Source organism: Typha angustifolia, chromosome 9 (genome assembly GCF_048772165.1).
Source record: "Typha angustifolia cultivar Huaian chromosome 9, ASM4877216v1, whole genome shotgun sequence".
Lineage (NCBI taxonomy): Eukaryota > Viridiplantae > Streptophyta > Magnoliopsida > Poales > Typhaceae > Typha > Typha angustifolia.
In genome coordinates this window covers 5,009,609-5,027,290 of record NC_133247.1, presented here as the reverse complement: position 1 = coordinate 5,027,290, position 17,682 = coordinate 5,009,609, and the positions used below count along the sequence as shown (strand labels likewise).

At 34.1% G+C, this 17,682-nt stretch overlaps 1 protein-coding gene across 2 annotated transcripts; it reads right to left on the bottom strand.

The window, feature by feature from the left end:
• Nucleotides 1–4,840: 4,840 nt before the first annotated feature.
• Nucleotides 4,841–16,211, bottom strand: LOC140766478 (probable LRR receptor-like serine/threonine-protein kinase At1g56130). 2 transcript variants are annotated; one of them, XM_073105844.1, is made up of 24 exons: nucleotides 16,028–16,209; nucleotides 14,661–14,844; nucleotides 14,140–14,211; nucleotides 13,448–13,519; nucleotides 13,293–13,364; nucleotides 12,626–12,697; nucleotides 12,444–12,515; nucleotides 12,286–12,357; nucleotides 11,774–11,845; nucleotides 11,585–11,656; nucleotides 11,424–11,492; nucleotides 11,205–11,276; nucleotides 11,014–11,079; nucleotides 8,924–8,989; nucleotides 8,413–8,457; nucleotides 8,258–8,322; nucleotides 7,776–8,155; nucleotides 7,032–7,233; nucleotides 6,775–6,942; nucleotides 6,577–6,695; nucleotides 6,180–6,390; nucleotides 5,767–5,998; nucleotides 5,530–5,680; nucleotides 4,841–5,407 (listed from the first exon to the last, which is right to left on the bottom strand). In XM_073105844.1, exons 1-24 carry the CDS (start codon nucleotides 16,149–16,151, stop codon nucleotides 5,024–5,026), a joined length of 3,114 nt encoding a protein of 1,037 aa, XP_072961945.1. In that variant the 5' UTR covers nucleotides 16,152–16,209; the 3' UTR covers nucleotides 4,841–5,023. The 2 variants fall into 2 exon arrangements, with proteins under 2 accessions (XP_072961945.1, XP_072961946.1); XM_073105845.1 differs by having other exon boundaries at nucleotides 8,258–8,457; nucleotides 16,028–16,211.
• Between the last annotated feature and the right edge of the window lie 1,471 nt (nucleotides 16,212–17,682).

Sequence of the window (17,682 nt, the reverse complement as noted above, 5' to 3'; positions counted from 1 at the left end):
AAATACTCTTTGAGAAGTTTGGGTTCTCTAGTAGCACTTTTAAAAGTTAATGAAGGGGAGTAATAAGAGAGACACTTTTAAATAATTTTGTGTTAGTAATGGAATAAAATTAAATTTGATGTCGACCATCGTTCTCATCGCATCCAATGTTGAATTATTTATAGGAGAATTGGCTTTCACTCCTATATTTATTGACAGGGAAATGTGGCAATTAATGGGTAGTCAATTCATTAGCCCATAGATTTCAATTATGTGGAGTCTCCTCTTATGGTATTAGGCTTTTAATTAGGAGACATCAACGTTAATACAAGCAAGTGGTTGGTGGTTCTACCAACTGCCATCACATCCATCTTATTGGCAAATTGATGAGAGTTTCCTTTCTTTTTCTTTTTTTTATTACTATTTAAATACGAGATTAAGTATATCTCGTATAACCATGTTATATAAATAGAATTATAATCCTAAGAGAAAAGTGATTTTTTTTAATTAAAAACAGTTTTTATTATTAAATTTATGTTTTATTATATGAATATTTATCATTCCACTGTTTATCTAAAATGCTTGGTTTTCTTATAGGTCATTATCATGTATAAATGAGTTAATGACTTGTTTGCTTTGAATTTAGAGACTCCCATTGTAGTTTAGTAATTAAATATTTTTTAATTATTTTCATATCTAATTAAGTTTATTTTTTAAAAATTAAGACTGAGAAATGAGACTAGCTAATCGAGTTCGGGGCTTAGTCTCGAATCAAGCAAGGCCTATAATTATAGATATAGAATTACTCTAATACCCTTAAATAACATTAAGTAAACTTTTTTTTAGTTTGAATTGAAAAAATGAAAGCTATATTTTAAAGTTAGATGAGAGGTATTTTATTTTTTAATTTCAAATATAATGAAATAGAAATATGAAACGTTCAATACTGACTTGTCTACTATTTTTAAGAACACCTCGTTCACTTATAGAATAAGAACTATTCCGGAAGAAGTATTTTTAAGTTTTAATACCAGAAGATGCGAAGATGAGAAATACTACCAATATAAGCTATTATATTATTTAATCAAATATTAGTATAAAAAATAATAATTATATTTGACGTGATATACAATTAATATTAAAATAATTTATATAAGAAATTAGTAATATTTTAAACTAAACGAAGAAAATACTCTTAATGGGATACAAGCGGTAATAACTAAATATCATCTAATCTATGGGCAAAATAGTTATTTTATATTATTAAATTAATTTTTATAAGGTGTATGGAATAAAAAAAAGTGAGAAGATGAGTTAGTATATATATAGTATAAAAAGTTAAGTTATTATTTAGTTATGTCCGAATAAATATTAAAATATCAGAATTATTCTTCTACCTCTATTATATTATTTTTTCTTTTATTAAAATATACTTTTTATATTTCTATGTTCTCCTATAAACCCCAACTTTTAGGTAAACCATAGGGATTAATCTGAGAATTACTCTTATTATTCTGAATTAATAAACTTTTTTTGTTTAATATATTGTGTGAGATTTGAGGAGATGCGTTTGACTTGACTTAGACTTATTCTAAATAAGTATATGAGTTTTGATAAAATAGTGACACATAATTTATTTATCTTTATTTTATTGCTGAAAATTTCTTCCAAGTGTTGTGCTGGCATCTTGTACTTTGTGTACATCGTGCGGGCATGTTGTTCTGTGTGCACTTCCAAGTTGGTCTCAGGGTAGGTGGCTACTACCTATTCTTTTATTACACACGCAACGTGGCTCGTACCTACCAATTGGGACCATATGCTAAAGTTTATAATTATAAGCTTGTATTTATATTAATGTACTTCATGTAATATTTAGATTGAGCAGTTAGTGGTTTTATATCAGTCCGAATCATTGGAGGAGGACAAAATACAAATATTAGTTTAAGGGTAGTTTAGTTTTACGCAAAGCCACTGGGGCAATTTATTATGTACTCTTTATATATATGATTCCAAATCTCTATAGCTCCAAATTAGAGCTAGCTATACTGGTTGGAGCACAGGTTTATTTAGTTTTATACTTTTTAAAATTTCAACTTTGCTATGTAGATGTTTAATCCAATAATTTTGATTCTATTTTATCTTTTGTTAAATAATCTATTTAGTTAAACTGAGTATATAATTAATTTTACTAATCAGTTTTTAATAAAAAAAATAGTACCGTTGAAAAGATCTCATTGAGAGCTTTAAAATGAGTATAATGTTAAATTATTTTTGAAATTTATTTTTGAGTTAATATAAAATTTTAAAATATATAATAAATATATTCTTTTTATTTAAAATCGATGTGTCCTAAAATTATTCGAATAATGGCTCAAAATTATTTTCCAATATAAATGGTAAATATTAAAATACATTAAATATGAAATACATTAGACATAAAATACACCAAATATGGAATATTTTAAACTTGAAATACATCAGACATGATATACATCAAACAAGATTGAAAATCTGGATGAACGTGCCTTTTTCAAAGAAAAAGACATAGAATTAATAGAAGCAATTTTTATTTTTATGTGAGAGGTTTGCAGGAAGATCTAGAGAAGATGAATACAGTCAAGAAAAAGGAGGTGGCTATAAAGATAACTTACAAGATTATTAAATATTTTATTATTTTTATTATTAAATATTAATTCTGCTTATTGTTTTTAATGTAATTTTGATATTTTAGTAATGACATATAATACTTATTTCGAAGTTTATGTCATGTAATATAATTTCGATGCGTTTATTTAAAAAAATATAATAATATAAAATTACTTCTAAAACTATTGAATATTAGTTTTATTTTAAAGATCACAACGAGATTTTTCTAATCATATATTTTTTATTTAAAAATAATAACACTACGAGAACGTATTAAATGATTTAAAATATAATATATATATATATATATATATATATATATTAATTTTTTTTAATAAATATAGAGCCCGGTGCATTAGAGTGCATATCGGGCTCTTGGCTCTATATTGGAGCCTTTAAGCTCCAAATATAGAGCCCTCCTTTGGAGATGCTTTAGAGTGAATTGTAAGGACCAAAAACATGTTTTAGAGGTAAGAAGAATTTCCGTTCGAACGAATTTTCCCACGAAATATTTTTTCATAAGAGTGAGAAAGGCGTTCTCACGGATTCCTAAAACGCTACTTCGTTTGAACGAGATACACAGCTAGAGATAAATAGCTATCGAATATGGGAATAACATTCGAACGAGATATTTTAGAGAGCTCACTATATTTAATATGGAAAAGGCATTCAAATAAAATTCTCTGAAGAGTTACTATATTCCGCATAGGAAAGGCGCTCAAACATGATTTTCTAAAGAGCTCACTGTATATCCAACAAAAATGTTCGAATGGATGAGTTAAAGACTTTGAACTTTGGAACACCGTTCAGAAACTTACTGAACACCATTGGTTGGAACTCAAATAGTTCGAACGTCCAGATTTCGTATCTAATGACCGCGAGATTTTTTTTTTGGCTAATAGAATTTTTTTCCCCCAAAACCCCATGTGTACAAGTAGCTTTGACCCACGGATTTCTTGCGATACGTGACAAATTCTATCATTTCTAGGTTGGTTTGAGGTTTTAGGTCAAACTGACACTAACCCACCTATTAGCATCAACGATGTCGTTGAGTCGGGCGTCAGATCATTTTGATAATTATTTGTCTATTTTTAAATGGTAGTGTCATTCTTTTGACAAGACAACTTTTATTTTTTCTATAGCGAGTTACTTACTCTTTGTACTATTCTCTTCTGCGTGGACCCTACTAGAGAACTCTAGCTAGTTGTTGCTGGACTCTTCCACATCCTTCCTCTGGCTCCATGGGCTAAGAGAAGAGGCGCCTCCTCTTCTTTCTTCTATGACCTAGTTTATCGCTTTCTATCTACTTCTCCTCCTCCTTTCGTCGTCGTCGTCGTGGGATTTTCACTTTCTTTCTCCTTCCTCACATTGCCCTCGGCATCGCTGGGCTTGTCCTTCACCCCCAACGTTGCCACTAGCATCGTCGTTGTGATCGATCCTAGCAATCTCTCTCCTTCCCCTTCATCCCACGTCGGTAGTGGCCATCTCTACAAGGGGTGGCCTCAGAGGTGGAGTGTCGAATTTCAAAGCACATAATTATTCCAATATCGACGGTGCCAATTTAAGAAGCTAACACAGATTAGGATCATTGTTATTTTATATCTAAGAGATCTTATTAATAAGATATTCTAGCCTCTCCTATATATATAGAGGTAGATTGGTCCGAGATTTAACGACTTGCGATCAATCTAGATGAGTAGTAGGAGAGAGAGACGAGAGATTCTTTGTAGAGTTCAATAATGAACTATAGAAAGCATGCATATTCTTGAATATAAAATTGATATTAGATTTAACTCGTGTTTTAATTAAATCGTTGTAAGAAGTTTTGGAGAATGATCTCTATAAATTTCTCTTTCAGATCCAGGGAAGTATCTGAGTTATTGTCTATATCTAAATCACCTATTTGTAATAAAATTGAGCTTAATCAGAGGTTCTCTCTTTATTTCCTTTGGTTCATTAGAACCAAGGGGCAATAAAAATTTTGCTCTTGAAACATTGATTGTTGGATTCATAGTATCTTAAATTTTGGACATTTTGGAGCCCTTTTAGATCACTCCAACTCCACCACTGTACTCAAAATATCTTGATCTAATTCAATTTTCTATCCTAATCATAAAATTCTACCTTATCTTTTCACATATTACATAGGGAAAACAGTCAGGGAGGAGAGATTCTACCATTGGCAAACACCAAAATAAGCAGCAGGCAAAAAGAATTAAAATAGAAGTTGTTCATTTCAACAGAGAGTATTAAAATCATCATGCAATCATACATATTTAATTGATATTTTAACTGCTTTGGAACTAGCTTATGAATAAGTTTTAGTCTCAAATATTGTTTTAAGTAAACTGCAATGGAATCTTTTATAAGAACATTAAATCATTGTCAACTTGGGCAGTCACTTTTCCTCGGCAATGGCTGTTTTGATCAGTGACCAAGAAGGCGATGTCGTTCCGGTTGTAGGTTCTGTGCTTGAGCTTGATATCACTTGGCTATTTCCAGATTGCTGTGATGAGGCTCCAGAGAAGTCAGTTGCAAAGCTGCTACTAATCTCCTTGAACTGCCATTCTGTTAGGTAACTAGGCCTTGTCATAACCTTGCTAACCTCCATATCTCCTGTCAGCATTGCAACCACCCTTGACATTGAAGGTCTTTGCAGTGGTGATGCCTGTGTGCAAAGGAGTGCTACACCAATAACACGGGTGGCTGCCTCCTTATCATATGATGTTAGCCTAGGATCCACCATTTCCAGTGCACATTCGCTCTCGTATAATTGCCAAGCCTGCGACGAAAGAACAGACAAGTTATGGTGCTAGAGTGCTCTTGCACCACCTTCATAATGTATGATGTGAATCATATTGTCAAGTTAATTAAATGAAGAACTAGTTAATTTGATCATCTTACCCAATCAAGAAGATACATCTTATCCTGATTGAGGTCTGAATCAGAATTTGACCGTCCACATACGATTTCCAAAGCCACAACACCGAAACTGAACACATCCGCCTTCTCAGTGAGATGTCCTCTCATTGCATACTCTGGTGCGAGATAGCCACTGAGAAAAAAAAAATATCAGCTTCTGCAAACTAGACATGGTTATATTAAGAGATCTTAAAGAATAACTTAATGATGCCTTCTTACATTGTACCAGCAACTCTAGTGCTAATGTGAGTCTTCTTGTCATCATAAAGCTTAGCTAGCCCAAAGTCAGAGATTTTTGGGTTAAGATCAGCATCAAGTAGGATATTACTCGCCTTGACATCTCTATGTACAATCCGCACACTGGAGTCCTCGTGGAGATAAGCTAAACCCCTTGCAACTCCCAAGCATATCTCGAAGCGTGTTGGCCAATCAATGTGTAAGTTGTTCTTCCCTGTGATCCACAGAGTAGAGAAAGCATTGAACTTCATTACTCAATTATGCAGATACAGGGTGCAATTTAGTTCTCCAGTGAAAGCTATACTCTAACTGTTGGTGAGATTACTGTGAGCATTGCTTGCCTAGCTACTATATTGCTGGAAATGAAAACAATGAGTGATTTTAGTAGAAGATACCAAAGATTGCTTGATCAAGGCTTTTGTTTTCAAGATACTCATAAACCAAGAGCCGCTTGTTCCCCTCAATGCAACAACCATACAACTTCACTAGGTTCCGGTGTTGCACCGCAGATATAGTCGCAATCTCTGCCACAAACTGACTCTTTCCATGGGGAGATGCAAGTGAAAGTTGCTTTACAGCTACAGTTCTTCCATCAGAAAGTTTGCCCTACATTTATAAAACATAATTAGTACAGGTAAATGCTTTCAACTTTTGCATATACCTCTTTGAAGGTCATAAGATCTACTTCTATCTGTGAGATACCAAACTGTATGATTAATAACATAAGATCACAATAAGATAGAAAAAGGCCAAAGGAATTCATTCACAAAAAGCAAGGGAAAAGTAACGGACCTTAAACACTGTACCAAAGCCTCCTTGACCAAGAATATTTGATTGAATGAAGCCTTCTGTTGCAGCCCTAAGTTCAGCATAACTGAAGATATCAGGTCTTCCAACCAGTTCCGATAGTTCTGCACAGAATAGTCGAGCTTCATTTAGTCTAGTCGTCCATAATATTACTACTGATGTTTATTCAGAAATATGTACTACCTTTGTCATCCTTTTCTAGCCTTCTTTGCTTTTGTCTCCATATAAATATTCCTAGCAGTGTCAGCAACCCTAAAACTACAACACCAGCTACAACTCCTGCAATTAGGCCTGCTTTGCTCTTTGTTGAACTAGTACTTGGCACTTTATTAGGGACAGTAGGCTTGAAGTCTGAATAATTGCAACAATAGTTAGTAAGATGTGTCGTACCGTTTCTCAGAACTATGTGCATAAATTTGTGTAAGACAGTAAGCTAGTACCAAATGGAGATACACTGAGAGCTGAAACGGTTGCACCATAGTAACCTTGAGTAGGGATACAACAAGTTCCCTTCCCCGCCCAAAAGAGATGAACTTCGAGGAAGTTATTGGTTACTGGAGCTGTGAAATTCTTCACAACAGCTGTAAAAGATTTACCGCCAGCCGCCTTTCTTATATCAAAGTCTTTCACTTTCAGATCACCCTAATGCAAATGAAAAAAATATATTTTGAGCCGTAACAATCTGAAATAATTCCAAAATCTGAAAAAATTACAGTTCCTAATTTTATATCCTGGAGGAGAAATGATATGCATAATAATATTAATATGTAAAATACTTGGAATGACATAATCTTAGAGAAAATTCATTCAACAACTAGTGATAACCTAATTGAATTTCCTGGTTGGTCAGTAATTGTATGAGGCATCTTCATCTTGATTTTACTAATGGGTAATAGACATCACAGATCAAGCTACAAAAGAAGAAGTTCAAATATTGCAAATATACTATGTGGAGAAGCAAACTATAATACGTATATAAGACTCATAATTGGTAAAAGTGTACAGCAAGCATAAAGATAAGTTATTTATTCATTGTTTACTGTATACTTCTAATGCTTTCAGAGATCTCAAGCTTAGAAATTAAATTTGTATAGTCTTTATTCCTCCTGCTCTTTGTTTTAACTTTAGCTTTCCAAATCATAAAACTTGTACATGCAAATATCTAATATACGTGAATAAACAACCTGAATGTAGATGTCAAAAACCTTCCTTCCCAAACTTTTCCAAGTAGGAGCATCGGGGAATGCTGTCTCAGCAAATTGGAGTTTTATGGTGTAATTTCCATTCTGAAGCCCAAGACCATAGTATCTAAGGGATGAAGGTGAGAGTCTTGCAGTCTGAAACAATTCCGAATCCAGAGTGTTCTGGAACTGGGATGAACTGTTAATAAGATAATTGTCAGTCGGGGAGTTTGCAAAACTTCCAACACTGCTTACACCCCACTTTGTTGGATCTGTTACAAAATATGATGCAGATGTGACAGTGGCATTGTCTACTTCATATACAGTTCCATCAGATGCTGTTACTGCTCCATTTCCACCACAATTTATTCCAAAGGAGTAATCTGTAAGCAAGTAATGTATAGATGAGTACATTGGATTTTGCTTCTGCAATTAAATCATCATTAATCAAAATAGTTGATGAAAATTTAAAGGAAGGGACTCACAGACAGGAGAATCGCGGTAGCATGGTACATTTCGTTGAAGACAATACAATCCTGCGGGCAAACCACTGTCGTACAACGTTGTAAAATTAAAGAGAATGCTGAGGTGCGGAATACTATTTGACATTTTACGTAGAGAGTTAAAATGTAGTAAATACCTACTGTTGGAGCTATCCATCAGGAAGTTGTTTGCTACCAAGTTCCTGAGAAGAATATACAAGATGGAGTTTATGAAGAAAAGGCATTTCAAAATAACTTATAACAGACCTAATTAGTGCAATTTCACCAAAACTTTCTTGGAAATTGAAGGTGCTTACAAGATGGAAAGACAAAAGAATGGTGAACTAAGTGCACTTACTTTCATTCCTTAAAAAGCTAACCTAATTAAATTGCTGCCCTTTCATCTTGTGGATAATAGCAGAGAAAATTTCCATTTTTCCATTAAGGGCATGGTATAATATAGAAATGTTGGTGTCAGGTTGCACCAGAAGAAGAGCTAGGAGATTCATAAGCTAAAGTTTAATCTTCTCATTAACGGTAGGAACTAGGAAGTACTGTTTTCCTTCTTTTCCATCATATAAGAAAAGAGTCTATCAGCACTGGAGACAGCATTATATTATTCAGTTAATTAGGAAATATAAAATAAGAGCTTTTGGCCCTAAAACTTACAGCTGCAAATTATTTTCGCTAACCCAGAGAGGAAAGCTTCCTGAAAGCTGATTGTATGACAGATCTCTACAAGGAAATACATACTATTTTCAGCCGATATGCAAAAAAGAATAAATAAGAGCAGATCTTGAACATTCATATGTATAAAACAAAAACTTTGATGAATTATAATAATGGAAATGATATTTGATAAAAGTTGTTCGAATATTAAGCTAGCCCATTTGACTAGTCAATTAGATTAATCGGCTTGTGTAGAATTCAAGAATAATATACTATTGGTGTTTTGGTATTGTAACGATCACCTTCCTAATCCCACGTTCGCTGCGAGTCCAAATCCGAAGATGGAACTGAATTCCGACTCACATAGAGATAGTTATGGTTACCGCGGATCTCCAAGTTAAGAATGAACTAGAAATCCTACGGTTGAATGGTAAAATATTTTTGGGATTGAGATAAATTCGAGATGGAGAATAAATCTATTAGAGTGAATCATGGAAAGGGAGACTGAAAAGGCATAGTGGTGATCGGCCTAAGGTTATGGCAAGATGATGGAGATGACAATGGTGAAAATCGATAAAATCAATTGAGAAGGGATAAAGAAGGAGGGCCTTTTTTAGAGTCAAGGGGCTGCTACCAGATGACAAGGAAGGCAGTAATGAAGATCCTAGATGGTGGCTAGAGTTCCAAAGCTTAGAGATAATCGAACAAGGAGGAAGGAGATGATCTTGTAAATTAACTTTAATAACCTAAAATGACTATCTAGGTGCACATAAATCTATTTATAAGTGGCTCCTTGACTCGACTAAACTTAGCAATATGATCGATAAGGCTCGAATTTTATTGTCTAACATAAACAAAAACACTTAATTAAAACACATAAACTGAGGTTCCTCACTGTTGGACATTTGAACGGTCTTGAAGGCGTTCGAATGCCTAATTTATTTTCTGCCTTTCGAGTAAATGCATTCGAACGGTCTAGAGAGCGTTCAAAAACCTATTTAATTTTCTGCTCTCGGGAATTTGCATTCGAATGCCTAAAGGGCCGTTTGAACGCCCAATCTTGAGATTGGTTCTTTCGGCTACTGGAACCTTTATTTCCTTCATAAGCAACTACTATCTAACCATTACAGATTTTGAAGTGACTCTTAGTTTTCTTTATATTTTTAAATTATAGTAACCTTTTGGGTTCTCCAAATATTTGAAATCAAAGTATTATGTAGTATAACTAAGAATCATGTAAGACAACTAAGAGTTATATAGTATAATTAAGAGTCATTTAAACCACTATATATATGTGGTCTTATCTTATGTAATGGCAAGTAAAGTAAGAAAGTTTTAAATTTTTATCCACTTAATCTTGTGCTAAGTATCAAAAGAATAATTTTCTTCTCTTGAGTTTGTTACCACCTTCTCCTAACAAAGTCATATCAAGCTAGCTTTCGTTGAAGTACAATAACTTCCAACAGCTTGTTGCAATCCCAACTTTTTCATGTTACCAAAAAGAATTACAATCAATGGAGTATTCAAATGAAGATTCTCTATGAATCTAAATAACTTTAGGATATTGTAAAGAACGACTACATTAAGTCAAAAAACGTGACAACGCTCATATCACAACAACTCAATGAGTTGAAGGAGATTCGCAAGAAGGACAAGAAGGTATTGTTCTCATTTACCAAATGAGAGACGAAGCAATCTTTGAATGAACATCAACTGTGTCGACAGCGAACAATGACAACGATGACAAAAAATCTTCAGTGCAGTGCTGCTATGAGGGGTGCCGTGCGGCACCCCTCGTGCCATGTGATGGTACACCGCTGGCACACCTCATGCCGGTCGGCACAACCATCATTGGAAGTAAGTGACTAAAAAAGTTAAAAATTTTGATCTACTTCATCTTGTGTTAAGTATCAAAAGAATAAACTTCTCTTGAGTTTTCTACCACCTTTTCCTAATAAAAGCCAGTGTACAATATTCCTAGATAAAAGTCGGATTCTATTTGAGGATAAGGCATGTATACCAATTTACAAACCGCACAAAAAGAATAAAGTTTGTAGCTATTTCAAGAAAAATGAACCAGAAAGCCATACATATTGACAAGTGATGTGCTTTTCTGAACTGGCAAGCTACCGGATAGGCTATTGTTCCCAAGAAATCTGCTCAAAATAAATATCAAAGGAAAATACACAAAAAATGCTCAATCCCTTGAGAAAATTAAGTGAAAATCAAATTGAAGTAAGATAAGTTTAATTTTCTGAGAGAGAGATCAGTGTTTCCTTACAAGTAGACAAGTGAATTCAAATTGAAGAGAGCCTGCGGAAGTTGGCCCGTTATATTGTTAAAACTCAAATCCCTGGGCAGTTAAAATATATAAATATTTTAGTTTTTAATGCCACATAAAGAATGAAGAGCAACATATAATGTATATAAATTCACAGATAAGATTGCTATTAAGTGTCAACATCATCAACATAAGTCCTACACGATAGAGAAACCTCACAATTTCTGCAAATTTATAAATGTGGAAAAGTCTGGAATAGTATCAGATATCTTGCTGTTCCTTAAGATCCTGTAAGATAAGAACCACAAATTAGGGTCTTAATATTATTAAAAACATATAAAAGTACATTAGATACAAATTACATGAGCTATGGACCGTACAGAGTGCTCAAAGAAGTCATATTACTTATGAAGGCCAAAGAAGAGCTTCCATTTATTATGTCACCTATCCGCCTGCATAATAAATAATTAAATATGGTTAGGCAGTCTTTAACAGTGATACAATTGAAGATAATTAGAACCTCTACATCATCATAAAAGATGTGATATAAAAAAATATAAGGCACTTACAAATCGGTCATTTGAACAAGATTAGAAAGACTCGAGGGAATGGGGCCTTGGAAAGAATTTCCCTGTAACTTCCTACCGAAGAAACACAATAATCATTACTTCAAGGAAAGAAACATATGTTTCAGACAGTAATAGACTATTAGTTGCATTGAGAATCAGAGAAACTAAATTGGTTAGAATTAAAGAGAACCCAATCATGCACTAATATATAAAAGATACCCTGGTGCTCAATTACTGTACTATGTGCTGTTTCCTAGATAATATGCAGACATTATACAACTATTGACTATAATGTAATACTGATATTGATGAGTTAATAAGTTTGGAGAACTGATTCTTTTGACACACAATTTGCCCAGATATTGATGAGTTAATATAATATGATAAAGAGATGAGTTTATAAGGATTTGTCGTGGCAAATACATAAAGAATTGGCTTCATGCAGTTCAGTATCATGTAGTTATATAGTTATTACTGAATATGCAAATGCAATCTATTGCAAGGTAACTTACAACTCGGTCAGGTTTGTCCAGCTTCCAATAAAGTCTGGTATTTTTCCGGTAAAATCATTGTCTGATGCGATCCTGCAGCCATAGTGACAGCCCATAACATTATCAATATTTGGCTTCTCATACATATAGTAAATAATAGGTCCTTTTATGGATGTTACATTATCTGCATGTTTTTAAGTTTAGATAGTGTTGATGGTAGCTCACCACTAAGGCCAGAACTATCCAGGTACCTGCACATAAGAAGATTTGTCCATTATGACTGTCTAAACATGAAGAGAGGAGAACATTGTAGTTCACTAATGCTGCAGATTTAGCGCTATAATGGAAAATGAAACTTAACCATCTCTCTAGCTTGGTCAAATTCCCAAACTCTGGAGGGATTGAACCACTAAAGTTGCATAAACTGATCCCCCTGAAAAAGAATTAGAGGAAAGAATTCAAAAGGTTCTCTATAAAGATAGCACAAGAACGTATTTTTATGCATATATTCTAAAATAAAAAGAAAATGATTTTGCTTATAATTGACCCTCAATGCTTTATATTTGCAAAAACTAACAAATTTCAAGATTTCATGCTGAGCCAAATCTTTGGAAAGAAATTAACTCGTCATCCTACAAGTTCCAAGCTCTCCAATAATATAAAATCTAGACAATATGAAGATCTCGACCAATTTATATAGTTGGTTTCCAGAAATATCCTTACCTTCATTTTACTTTGTTAAACGATTCAAACTTGAATGTTCTTGATATGCGGCATTTATTCTCTTAAAAGAGAAAATAACTTATGAGTATTATACTGGAATGGTAAAAACTATATCAAAATGCAAATGCTCTTCTAGAGGGATTGAGTCAATGAGCCGCTATTCTCAGTATCTAATGACAAATATATGTAACCATGCAGTTTCATGATGTACAGATACCAATGAGAATGCATCATGATGAGCAGTCCTATCTCTGCAAAATTAAGTAGCCACTTCAGATTTTGGAAAGTAAGAAGAGCTTACTTACAATTTAATGAGATTCTGAAGCTTTCCGAGCTCCTTTGGTATGGGACCTGATAATGGATTAAATCCGATACCTCTAGAAATCAAAAGAAGAGGAAAGGATAAGGCAACATCAAAGAGATACTATTATTCTCCAGTCTACTCTGAAACAAATCTTACATATATTGCAAGGCACTTAGGTTTCCAAGAAATGCTGGTATGGGACCACTTAAGTAATTTTGATCTAAATTCCTGCAAATAAATAACATGTTAGGATCACAACTGCAAACACATTCATGCTAGCTAACTAGAAAAAAGAGATTTTGTATTCAGTGCTCATATCTGTATATTTACAAGAAAAAGGCAGAAATTTCCTGAAAATTAATCATATCATCAACCATTTCATGAGTGCGCCAATCTCATTTAAGGCCTACTGGGAGGAGCACTCTTTCTTGTCTGAAGGTTGCTGCCTTGCTGGCATAGAGTTCTATTAGTTCTGGCAATCAATAATACACGCATTCACGACCACTCTGTTTATTATATAAGCTTAGTGCAAAGAATGTTTTCTCTTCAAGAAATCCTAATATATGACTCTAGACTAAGAAAACAAAAAAGAAAGAAACTTATGGTTTGAAGTTTTGCCCAAGAAGGAACAGTTTCAGCTGAAAATTATCCAAAACTGACACAGAACTCAGTGTTCATAGTGCAATCAATAAGATTTCTGGCTTTGACCTTAGTTCCCAATCAGTATATGCTGAAATCGATCCTTTTGGGTTAAAATTCCCCTTCTTAATGGGCCAAAACTGAAACAAAAACTACAAACTATAGATTCTCAAAATCCTAGATTGAGGAAAGAGAGATAGAGAACTTACAGGTCACTAAGGTAGGGGAAATGTTGGAGCTCCTGCGGAATTGGACCCACCACATCTAACGCATATACTTTCCTGCAAACACACAAACAAAGAGAGTAACCATTTGATTATGAATTACTTACTAAAAATAAATAACTGAACATTACCCTACTTTTGTCGATCAGGTACTCAACCAATCTTGAATCAGATAAGGCAAAGAAAAGAAAAAAAGAGGGACACTGCTTAATGCAGCCCCTACTGTGTTGGCATTCATTCCTACTTGTAGGTTAAAACACTTCTATTTACATACAAAGAACAAACTATACCAAAAACAACCCCTCAACCTGCAAATGGCAATTGGGTGCCCAAATTTACTCTTTTTATTTATGTCATGCCTCTCAATATCATCACTTGGCAGTGTTTTCCACTCCATGCAAAGCATACGCAATGAAATAGTATAAATATTATTTTTTTATTTCTGTCATGTCATATATATATATACATATACATTAGATAAGAAGGATGAAGAAAGAGAAGCATACAGCTTGATGATATGGCAAGTTTGGTTATCAAAGCTGCAGTCGCACTTGATTCCCGGGTTGAACACCGGGTTGTTATCGATCTCAGTGTTGTCGGTGGCAACACCGCTGCATGGGTCACCGCTGATGTTCCAATTCGACTGTGCCTTCTTCCCCCATCTTCCCAACATTGTGTTCAGTGCCACCCCTGCAGTGCATAAATTATCACTTAAGCTGATCTTAGCATCATCCTACACAATCATGCTAATGGAGCATATCAAAATCTCTTGTAATTCATCTACTCTGATGGCAAATTTGTCCAGTTATTTTGTGTCACTTCTGTTATTTTCTCCAATGGCTATCAATTTGATTACTTTCTGATTTCAAATACACTTGTCTTATGCTTATCAAGCATTGCTACGTTAAATTTCACTCTCTAATTTTTTCTGCCCCACAGCTTAAAATTGTTAGGCTACGAGAAAAATTGAGTATAATTGAATCAATTGACTCACCTAAGGTCAAATAATCCCTCATTGCTGCTTTAAGTGAGCTTTACGAGGGATCTTATTTGGCCTTGTACGAAATATTTCTCTGGGGATAAGGTGAAGGTTTTATAAGTCAACTAGCTGATGGTTTTAAAGGTACGCAGCAGAGGCCAAGACATACAAAATATGTGATATTGTTCTCATAATTCAAACTCATATCCATTGAGTAATGCAACTAGATAGTCTCATTATTTCACCAGGTGACTCCCTCAAATGCCATATGAACTAAAAAGGTCAATTGTTTAGCAAAAGGTAAAAAAAGGTCAAATGGATGTGATATGAAAGCAAAAAAAATTTTAAAAAGCAAACAACTCTTTTAACAACAAAAACGAAGAACTCATGTAACTATAGCCAGAGTCAGTCTTTAGGAATGGGCCGTCAAGAAATGTTAGTTTAGAAAAGAAGAAGAAGAAGAAGAAATCCCATGTTTTATCGTATGACTCCACGAGTCCACCCGCCGCTCAATATAAAATCATACGATAAAATATGGGAGTTCAACTTAACGTTTCTTTGTCTTCTTCTTTTTCGAGTAAAAAGTTAACATTTCTTTTTTCTCCTAAACTAATATTTCCTTAAGAGCCCATTTCAACCTTCTCATACTACATGATAAGGACGAGAATGCACGGCGATTATTAAGAAAAAATTATGATTTTTAGTCTGTTTGGCAGTAAATGACAGGTTGCCAAGTTGCAGGAAATTCTTGCAGACAACCTGCTCCATTTTCTCATAGTAATCTCTATCCAAATAAACTTATAAGAAGGAAAAAAACTCCATCCAAATCGTTGCTTCCTTACTATGTTTTGGCAAAGAAAGAGAAAAAACTAACAAGATTATAGAGATGCATACTTTCAGATGGGTCAGTCTTAGGTTGAGCTGCAGCTCTCTCCACAGTGGAGAAGAGGCATAGAATGAGGCAGAGCACAAAAGCTTGCAGTGATGAAGTGCGTAGGAATCTTAACACCATCATCATCCTCTCTTCTCTCCTTCCTCTTCTCTTCTATGGCAGAGTTTGGTGTGTGTGTGTGTGTGTGTGTGTGTGTTGGGGTCTATTTATCGCAAGAGAGACCTTCGCATGGTCATGGGTCACAAGGGTAGGAGGACATACTTTAAATCTATTGAGATTTATTAATATATTTATCTAAAGAAGAATGATTAGTTTTTGGTGGATATTTTGGCTTGTAGATATTATCACTCGTTTATATTACTTTTATTTATTCTAAAGAATAGTCTTATTTATATAACAGTTTGTGCTAATCTGTTTTATTAAACATCAGATGAATGGTATAATAATAAATATTTATTTTCTCCTCCTCCCTCTCAATTACATTCAAATATGATTAGATAAAATTATTTTCTCTTCTATAATAAGATTTAATGTAGGAATATATTTGGTTTGATTTTATAAAAATATAAATCACCTAAGATTTATTTCAAGCTAGATTCAGGCTTGAGTTAAGATATGCTTGAATTTACTTATGAAGAAGGCTCCAAATAGGTTATGCTTGATGTCAAATATAGAGCTCAATTTGTAATATATATATATATATCCCTATCATTGTTAGATAGATAATCCTTTTTTTTAATCTTTAGGACTTGGTGGCACATCCACAGCCTTTTATTTCACTAAATATAAGCTAAAAGAAAGGATTATTTTATTCAAAGAAAAGTATATGTCAGTCCCACGGACTGAGTCAACCATCCCCACCAAGTGACCAAGTGAGGCAGTCCAGAGACATCCCATCAAGACTAACAACGATCATCTATCTAAACATTTGAAAAGAAGTATAGGTACAGGAGGACAACGTCTCTCTCGCCTATAAATTTGGGAGCTTGTCATTTGGACTAGACCTCTAATTATACCACCGTTTTTTCTATTTACTTACCTTTCAATTATTAGTATTAGAGAGAAAAAGGAAACAAACTATGATGTCTCAACTAAATCGAGGCAGTTGAGACTAGCATTCGGTGTATCAGACACGTCCTTATTGTAACGACTTCTATTCCTCCACTTTATGAGGTTCTTACTCTGCCACTATCTACTATCCGAGATCAGTTGTTCAAATTTAGTGTGGAATTAAACTGACTATCAAAGTCTCGTTTATAGTTTTGTGTGATAATTTAGCGCTACTCCTTGGCGATTAAACCACATCATTAATAGTATTCGATCTCTCTTCTTGATTGTTAGTTCGAATATCGTCAATATCACAGTTATATGGCGCCTGACCAGTGCAGCTAGTAATTAGCTTTCTCAATTTGTAAAATCTGCTTCTTTTACTACTATGTATCTTGGTAGAGTGTATCATTTATAATTGTATTAATCTTTTGTATTCTAACTCGAGGCCCAGGCCATTAAATATTAGCCTTAAGAAAGAGTTCCTCTTCCCTTGCCGAGTTCTCACCGCCTCCAACAGCCTTTTTCTCCTCTCCCCTCCACCTAGGCGGAAGGGAGAGTGTCTTTTCTCCCCTTGTGGGCTTCTCCTCTCGCCAAGAGGGTTTCTCCA